At 42.4% G+C, this 9365-nt stretch overlaps 1 protein-coding gene across 4 annotated transcripts; it reads left to right on the top strand.

The window, feature by feature from the left end:
• The first annotated feature begins 572 nt into the window (after window positions 1-572).
• Window positions 573-9257, top strand: fzr1b (fizzy/cell division cycle 20 related 1b). 4 transcript variants are annotated; one of them, XM_061238512.1, is made up of 14 exons: window positions 573-793; window positions 2070-2247; window positions 2608-2709; window positions 2981-3044; window positions 3260-3387; window positions 3564-3646; window positions 5681-5864; window positions 6192-6257; window positions 7052-7154; window positions 7481-7662; window positions 7871-8104; window positions 8228-8332; window positions 8498-8590; window positions 8969-9257. In XM_061238512.1, the coding sequence occupies exons 2-14, from the start codon at window positions 2173-2175 to the stop codon at window positions 9008-9010; spliced, it is 1461 nt and encodes a 486-aa protein (XP_061094496.1). In that variant the 5' UTR covers window positions 573-793; window positions 2070-2172; the 3' UTR covers window positions 9011-9257. The 4 variants fall into 4 exon arrangements, with proteins under 4 accessions (XP_061094496.1, XP_061094497.1, XP_061094498.1 ...); XM_061238513.1 differs by lacking the exon at window positions 573-793 and adding an exon at window positions 908-1729; XM_061238514.1 differs by lacking the exon at window positions 573-793 and adding an exon at window positions 1794-1892.
• Window positions 9258-9365: the final 108 nt, after the last annotated feature.

Below are 9365 nucleotides of genomic sequence, written 5' to 3'. Positions count from 1 at the left end.
TCTCTCTCTCTCTCTCTCTCTCTCTCTCTCTCTCTCTCTCTCTCTCTCTCTCTCTCTCTCTCTCTCTCTCTCTCACACACAGTTATGGTATTTGACAATTGTCAAATTGGTTGGTTTTTCTCTGTACTAATCTTTTCTTTTTTTTCAAATCAAACAACGGCTGAGGCAAAGTTAGTCATTTCAGCATTTATACCAACAGAACACAGCTAGTGGTGTATACATAAATAGCCTACAATAATGCCATAAGTGAGTGAAGTCCCCTTATTCCATGTCAGCATAAGTATGTATAGGGACAAATGACCGTCGTCCGTTTCCAATTCCATATTTACCATATTACTGCAATTATTCATAAATGTGCATGTGTCAGCTATGCAATTTCTTAACATTAATTACGTTGTACTGTATTTTTAAATAAAACCCATACAGCATTGCTAACGTTATTTTCTTAAATATTGAAATGGCAATTGACTATTATACAATAATGTTGACCCAGTGTGGAACTGGTTTTATAATCTGAATCGTTATAGTCCATAATATTCCACAAGTTAAAAATAAATAACATCCACTTCGTTGCAGTTGTTCAGCTGGTCCCGCAGCCATCTTGAGAGATGTAAACAAGCTGACCGATTTGCTTAGTACATTCCATAGGCTGACTTAGCCTGCAAAATCAGAACAAGGACATGCTTGACAGCGCACTGAACACAATTAGAAAAAGAATAAAATATTAAGCGGTTCAAGCATCAGCGTTGGTGAACCAAAGCTCTTCTAATATGTTTCTGAAACAGTGGGTCGGGTAAGAATGATTTCGCATTGCTCGCTATGTAATGTTAGCTAACGTTAGCTTTTAGCTGACGTTTACTAGCTAGCTGTTTCCACGGGGGGTTGTTATTTTTGTTATGGTGCCTTGACAACATGTGTTGACGAAAGACGCCCGCATTGCTATATCTTCACGTATAGCTAGCCGACGATTTTGCATTGTCCTATAGCCTACACGATGCTCGCAGATGTTTACTTTTTTTATCATAAGCTACAAAAATTAATTGGTAGCTATAGCTAGCTATGACTAGCAATATAAGTTTCTCGGTAGCGAGCTGAGTCGATTAACGTTAGCTAGCTAGCCTACAGTAATGCAATGGGACGCGACTGCTAGCAGTGCTAGCTGGATAGACATATTCTGTAGCCAGCCAACCTTAGTCTAGCTATTGTCGAATAAAGATAGCCTTGCTAAAATCAAGCACAACGTTATATCCTAGCTAGCTAACTTGGCAAATATTTAGTTAAGTGGGAGCTAACAGTTACGGATAGCTAAATGTGAAGCGGGGCTAGTAACGTTAGCTACTACGCTTGGTCTCACAAGTTAATCAGCTGTCGAAGCGTTAGTTCACTTGCTAGCCCGAGACAGAACCTGCTAACTATGAAATACATATTTATTTAGTAATGTACACATGACTGTTCATTCGGATAACAGGTTAACGATATTATAGCCAATGTTCAGACCTGCTAAATAACATGTTGACGTGTACAGAACTTACTAGCATGCCTGCTATCATTTGCTCTAGTCGCGAGGTCATGTCTAGCTAGTCTCACATAATTCGTAAAATTGAGCAGTGCACTGACTATTTGCTTTTTGGCTAAACCTAGCTAGCAGTTCATTGTTACTAGCTAGGTAACGTTAGCGTGTTCAATTCATGGAAGGATGGATAGAATGTTGATGCTCTCCAGCTGGCTTGTACGTAGCTCTTAACTACATAATTATTGTTAACAAGTTTTACGGTTGGACTTATTTTGTGACGCCTTGTTTTCTATCGTGCGAACATTTCAAGTACTTTAGTCCCCATTATCTTATATAAGACAATGGTAGAAATGAGGAGCATAAATACATTCAGAACATAGTTAGTAGCTAGTTAATATAATACAATAACTAATAGACGAATTAACTGTTTGTTTAATAGCTTTGCTCGTAAAGGAATATACTTTATTTTTTGTTATTCATGAATAATAAATTATGTTGTATGTGTGCCTTAAATTTAGTTCGTATTCTTGTTTCTTGTTCTCTGGTTTATTGTCAGGAATGGCTGAGTGTTGGGGGTAAAGACTCTGCTCTGAGGGGGGACAGAGAAGAGGAGTAGAAGGGCACCGCGGTACGAAGCAGTCAGTGGTGTTCTTGAAGAAATGGACCAGGACTACGAGAGACGCCTTCTGAGGCAAATCAATCATCAGAATCCATCAGAACGCCGACTAGCCAAAGTGAGTTGAGACAGAACTGTGATGATTCATAGGCACTTTGTTTTACCAGCTTGTTCCAAAATGTTTTAGATGGATTTAGACCTGGAGGTGCATTAGAGTCCACATTCAACATAAAGCATTTTGACTTTGAATTCACCTGTTGTAAAGCAAGGATAATAATATGTTTCATAAGTTTAGACAGTAATTTTCTTGCAAATATTGATTGTGATTGTATTGCATCCCGTATGCCATTATACTACTGTTGAAGTCCAGTGCAATACACTGCTGTAACTCCTTTTTTAACCTGTAGTGTTTAATTAGAATTATAATAATCAGTAATATATCAATTTTCTCAGGAACATTTTTCCCTTCTTCCTCCAGTCAGGGTGTGCAAGCTCAAGTCCAGTAAGTGTTAAGTTGGGAGACCGCTTCATACCCACCCGTGCTGGCAGCAACTGGAGTGTTAACTTCCACTGTGCCAATGTGAGTCGAATGTAACTGGCTTCACTCTGCCTCTACCTGGGCCTATTCTGGTTAAGACTTGTGTGCCTGACTGTTCTGGTGTCCATTCTAGTTGAAACTCAGTAATAGTATCTCACTAAAATTGTATGCAGATTCCATTCTGGTTTTCCCATTACCATTTCAATGGGGCAATGATAGTGTTATGACTATTCATTTGGACATCATCAATTCTAGTCATGAGACCACAGCCTTTGCCTCATTGATTTTTCTTACTTTGGTTGACCCCTGCCAGGAGAACTGCAGATCTCCAAACCAGAATCATAAAGCTAAGGAGGCTGGCTCGGACACGGGAAAAGGTATGGCTGTTATTAATGTAGTATGCTTCACTCTTTCTCCATTTCACTGTGTTCCCCATTCATATCGGTCAACTTATCCAGGGTGACTTCAGACAGTAAGACTGCACTCGAATGGAACAAACTGCATCTTCAGAAGGCATTGATTCGCATGTTGTTTTTTGTGTTTGGGAGACCTGAAAGGGATGTGGTTTGACCTCTCTTCCCCTGCCTGGCAGATGCTGTGGCGTATGCTGCACTACTGAGGAATGAGCTGCTGGGGGCCGGCATTGAGGCAGTGGCAGACCCACACGCTGATGGCCGCAGGCATGCCCTCCCAACTGAAGGCACTCACAGTCTCTTCAGGGTGAGAGATGGGTAGGGTGGGGTAATGAACCAGTAAAAGTGGAAGTGGAGAACGGAGAGATTGAGGAGATGAGAGAATTAAGAAGAGGGAACGTCAGGGAGAAAGTGAGGGACAAAAGGGAAAGCTGGGTAAACAACGGTCTGTGTTTCAGTACAAGTGCTTCTCTGCTTTTACAGTACACCATCCACACAAAGAGAGTGCCTTGTGACAGTGGGAATGAAGTCTCGCCCTACTCCCTGTCTCCACTCAGCAACAAGAGGTAACATTACTGGCCTCTTAGGACCCTATTCAGACTCCACACCTGCTTAAAGTTAGAATTTTTTTTTTTGTCGAATTTAGGGGTGTTTTCTAAGCGGATATTCAGAATCGCGTTGCAGGTGATTATCTTTGATATGGGGAGGTACTTCTTTGCAGGCTCTTGAAAATATAAATTTGATCAACTGAAGCACATGCACATGTGTGGGGAAACAATATTGCTGCTAGTATTCTATTTTATTCACTTTATTTCTAATATCTCTCAACTCCTCTAGACACAGAGACTAATTATGAAAAACGAGTAAATAAAAAATTTAAAAAAGTAAATTTTGCGGTAAAGTGACCAGGAGTCTTCACCTTAAAGCTGAAAAATATTTTTAAATAAAACAACGGTAAATAAAACTTACTGTGTAAATAAGTCCATATTTTGGTTTGTTTTTAATCGTCCCATTTGAAACAATAGCCTATTGAACAACAAGCAGCCCCTGGCTATGTAAATGTTGTGTTTATGTATTGATCTACTGCCCATATTTAATTTATATTAGACCAATGTAATGGGAGTGCATTCTTCTGCTCTCCCAATAGAAGTGTGTTGAAATGAAGCCGAATCGATCATTTACTGTAAATAATGAAGCTGAGTGCCACCTGAGAACCCCCTTACTGTCCCCCACTTTTTTTATGTACAAATAGGTGAAATAGGCTACACGTTATCATCATTGGAGCTTTAAATCCAATAATTTGACAGGTCATGACAATGACTCTATATATCCTTTGCATTACTACCTGCACTAGCAGTAGATGCTGTTTTAAATGTACAAGCAATAGAGATGATGCTAGTTTTAGCTAGAAGCTTGTGCTTGTATTCTGTATAGTGTGCATGCCTTTTGCATGGACTGTTATCTTAAGCATGTGACAGGAGCCAAGGTTGTGGAGGCAATAGGATCGGTGAGTAATGCAGACAGGATGTGGACAACTTGTAAACGTAATGGAGGGACCTGCGGACTGTCATTAGAAATGACTTGGCCAAGATAAGAGTGGGTGGAACAGGTGGCCTACCCATACATTAGGCTACATTACAAGATACGTGCTTATCAGAGCATGGTTCCTGTTTTTGCGTGAATGTACTATTTCCTGTCCTCATGTATTTATCATCAATTGAAAGAACTTAGTTCAGTGGTTCTCAAACTCGGTCCTGGGGGGCCTCTGTGTATGCTAGTTTTGTTGCAACCAAGTACCTAATTTAGAGAAGTTAACAGCATGTTATGAGCCTGGGATTGCGATTATGGTTGGAACGAAACCAGCATACACAGCAGCCCATAGGACCAAGTTTTGAGAACCACTGCCTTAGTTAAACAGATATGACAACATTCACAATGTTTCCAGAAGAACATTGTGGATTAATTCCAAGTTCATTGATAGCTGGCATAAATAATTTTGGAATTGAACAATGACAATATGATGCAAGTCTTTAATAATTAGTTAATTAGAAATGTATGTAACTCATTAGGCTTTATACGTGAAATAAAAAAACATTTTGTTGAACTTAATTGTAGTTATCCAACATTCCCTGATGGAGTGGACTAGACATTTCACCTTTTTGTGAGTAAAATGCATGTGGAAAAATGCATTTGTCAGTTTGAATGCCTTTATATCTGTTTAACATGGCAAAAATCCTCAAATGTTGCTAACTCTAGAGGTGTGCAATTTTCAAATTAAGATTTTGCAAACCACATATCTCCAGACTGAATAGGCCCCATAATGTGTGCAGTTGCATATTAAAAATGTCGTTATTATTCATCATCTCTACTGTTTTCTTCTATTTGTTATATCTCTTCCTATATCGTTCCCCCTAATGATATATTTTGACTTGTAAATATGTTTCAGTAATAACTTCAACAGAAAATGAGCGTAGATGGCATTTTATGTTCTAACATGTTCTCACTAGCTGTGCGTGGGGAGCATTGCTAGAATGTAACAATGGAGTGGATAGAAAAATTCCTCTCTTCAGCTTTCTCTTTCTCACTGTGTGCGTTTGTAGTCACAAACTCCTACGCTCTCCTCGCAAACCAGCCCGAAAGATCTCCAAGATACCATTCAAAGTCCTGGATGCGCCAGAGCTGCAGGACGACTTTTACCTCAACCTGGTGGACTGGTCGGCAGGAAATCTGCTGAGTGTGGGGCTGGGGGCCTGTGTGTACCTGTGGAGTGCCTGCACCAGTCAGGTGAGGAGGCTGAGGCGAGTGGTCACGCAGGTGTTCCTGGGTAATGTAGTTTAGAGCGATCGATTTTTGGCATACACTTTTATACTGTTTACAAGACAGGCATCAGAATCTTGGCACTGCTTTTTGGCTTCATACTTTATCAGAGTTACTTCACATTCTGTACCTACGCCCTTGTCCTTGCTGTTCTTTTTATGTCAACTAAATGTTACAGCGCTATGTCACTGAAGAAGATTGCTTGCAAAATGAGTAAATGATAAGGGATGGGAAACGGGAGAGGAACAGGATAGGGGCACAGATACTGCTTTTGACAGTGGTTTGATTGTTCAGGTGACAAGACTGTGTGACCTGTCGGTGGATGGAGATTCCGTGACCTCAGTGTGCTGGAACGACCGGGTGAGTCTTGCCGCCGCTGTGCACAGAAGCAGTCTCACTCACAATCTGCTGATAAAACCGTCTGCAGTTGAGACAAATGTATTCTTACCATATAATGTATTCACACATACAGTTTTTACGACCTCAAGGCTCATAACATTTTTTTTCTTACAAAAATGCAAAAACATTGACATACAATAAATGAGTCCAGGGATCCAGCCAAAAAGAACAAAAGAAAGGTAAGCTCCTGGGCTTAATAATGGGCCACCGAACCCAGGGCTTTCCTTCAATCAACCACACGCAAAATAACACTAAACAAAGCCATGGGAACTGAAATACCAGATACCAGAAGGAAGCAATATAAACCTTAACAGAGACTAACAATAATTCCTACACAAGTGGGGTTGCTGTTTTCTTCTGCCAGGCACCTGGAACCTTATAACCTTATAATAGGCACACCAATCAGGGATAACCACCAGCACCTGTGAATAGAAGATGGAACGAGAACAAGCAAAGTAGAGGAGCATGTAACACAGTATACATATGTACAGTAATTGAACAATTTCTTTGTATTACCACCCTTGGTGGTTTGACTCCCCATGAACTTGAAAAATCTATATCAGAATCAAAGTCAAATTTCCTTCATGTGAACCGTCACGAGTCAGCTGGTGAATAATTGATGTGTGCTTGAAGAAGAGGGACATCATGTGCAGCTACTGTAAAATGTCAAGTACACTTTGTTACTGCTGTTAGTCATACCTCAGCTGTGGATAAATGCGATCTGAATATTCTCTCTCTGTGTCCACCTGCCTCAGGGAAGTCTGGTGGCGGTGGGGACCCATAAAGGCTACGTCCAAATTTGGGACGCCGCAGGAGGGAGAAAGCTAACCAGCCTAGAGGGCCATTCTGCTCGCGTTGGTAAGTCTACCTCAAAGGAAGGAGTAGAGATGGGGAGGGAATACTGAGAGTGAGTGGAAAGGTGATCCATTCAGAGTGATCCATTGAGGCTATAACAGGGGTTGGATATTATGAGAGAAGGCTACAGTGAGGCTAATAAGGAAATGTGGACACAGTGTCATTGATGTGACTCTCATGTAGCGCCCCTGAATTCCAACGACTTGGGTACTAATAGCTCCCCCTTGTGGAGAATCTTCAGCCTGCTAAACATGAGTGAGTTACAAATAACACCGATGTGTGGTGCGGGGGAGCTTTGAGCTTAAGTGCCCACGATTGGCCTCTCCGAGGTGCCCTGGCCTGGAATGGGGATCAGCTGTCCTCTGGCAGTCGGGATCGGGTGATTCTGCAGAGGGACGTGCGTACGCCCCCACCCGCCGAGAGGCGGCTGCAAGGACACCGGCAGGAAGTGTGCGGTCTCAAGTGGTCACCTGACCACCAACACCTCGCCTCGGGAGGAAACGACAACAAGGTGGCTGCTGAATATTCCGTTACATTCAGACATTGTGCAGTCTAATATTGACTGGTGCCTTTTGTGTCTTACGTGTCATGTTAGTATTACTATATATGAGTGCATGTTCACTTAAATGGCTTGATGATAATGTTTGTCATGATAGGGTTCCACTTTGCAGCCTAGTGGTGCTTCATTGTCTGGACTGAAATGCTCTGCTTTTCCCCAGCTCCTGGTGTGGAACAGCTCCAGCCTGCTCCCGGTGCAGCAGTATAGTGACCACCTGGCTGCGGTGAAGGCTATCGCCTGGTCGCCACACCAGCACGGGCTCCTGGCCTCCGGCGGCGGCACGGCAGACCGCTGCCTCCGCTTCTGGAACACCCTGACGGGGCAGGCCCTGCAGAGCACGGACACCGGCTCACAAGTGTGCAACCTGGCCTGGTCCAAACACGCCAACGAACTGGTGAGACCCGACACCTAGTGAAGCAAGCCCTGCCACAGACTATACCCACACTGAGTGACCACCTAGCTAGTGGCTCTGACATGCTAGCCCCCCACCGAGGTTGTCATGTTTGTGTGTTTTCAGGTCAGCACGCACGGCTACTCTCAGAACCAAATCCTGGTGTGGAAGTATCCGTCCCTGACGCAGGTGGCCAAACTGACCGGGCACTCCTACAGAGTGCTTTACTTGGTGAGGGTGCTTTTACCTGCTGATGGAGGGCTCCTGCTTTAGTTTAGCAGGCCCACTGCCCAAGGTCGATTGTGCTGAGGTCAAACATAATTTCCTGTAGTTCATGTATTATGCATTTTTTTCCGACGGCCATCTTGTGTCTGCATCTTCTCCTCCCTCGGTCAGGCTGTATCTCCAGATGGCGAGGCCATTGTTACGGGGGCTGGCGATGAAACGCTGAGGTTCTGGAACGTCTTCAGTAAAACGCGATGCACCAAGGTCAGGTCATCTTCACCGTCGCTTACCTGTCTAATGGGGCAGTCGATTACTGCGACGAAGCTTTACTTTCCACAGTTGTAACAGTCACGGTTTGTAATTACATAAATAGATTATGTACAAGTGGGAAAAGAATAAACTCTGAAAAAACATTAGCAAATTGGATCTAATACCCTTTTAACATTTTATTACCCTTTTAAACTAATGACATGGTTGTGAATTGTATTTACAAGTACATACTGTGAAATATTAGTCGCTTTCATTGTACTGTACACCATTATGTGTTAGTTATTGCTGCAATCTAGAAATGTGTCATTATTATAGTGTAGACAATATCTTATGAATGTCATTGTTACAAAGTGCTTTGCTCTTGTCCTATAGGAGTCCAAGTCAGTCCTGAACCTTTTTACGAGGATACGATAGTAAGAGACACTGGGGAGGACCAGCAAAACCCCATCATCCAGTGCAGGAGCCATCAGTGACTGGGAAACAGACTTTATCCCTTCAGAGTTCAGTACAAGTCACCAACCACTGCTGAATGGAGCCTCCCGAGAACTCTGTGACTTTGAGCTTTTATACTAAAGACAGTCAACCATGGACCTCCATATTTTTAAGTATGCAATGTGTTGTCAATATTAAAACTAGAGGAAGGACTCTTGGAAAATGGAAACTGTGTATGTGGTATTTTTCAGAGTGTGGTAAATGTTCTCTTACAGTCGTGCAATACCCATCAAGCGAAATTGTGAAACTATTGTGGAGTTGTTTTGAAAACATGGGA

This window comes from Conger conger, chromosome 4, assembly GCF_963514075.1.
Source record: "Conger conger chromosome 4, fConCon1.1, whole genome shotgun sequence".
Classification (NCBI taxonomy): Eukaryota; Metazoa; Chordata; class Actinopteri; order Anguilliformes; family Congridae; genus Conger; species Conger conger.
Note: the sequence above shows the minus strand (reverse complement) of the source record. Positions and strands in the feature narration are given on the sequence as shown.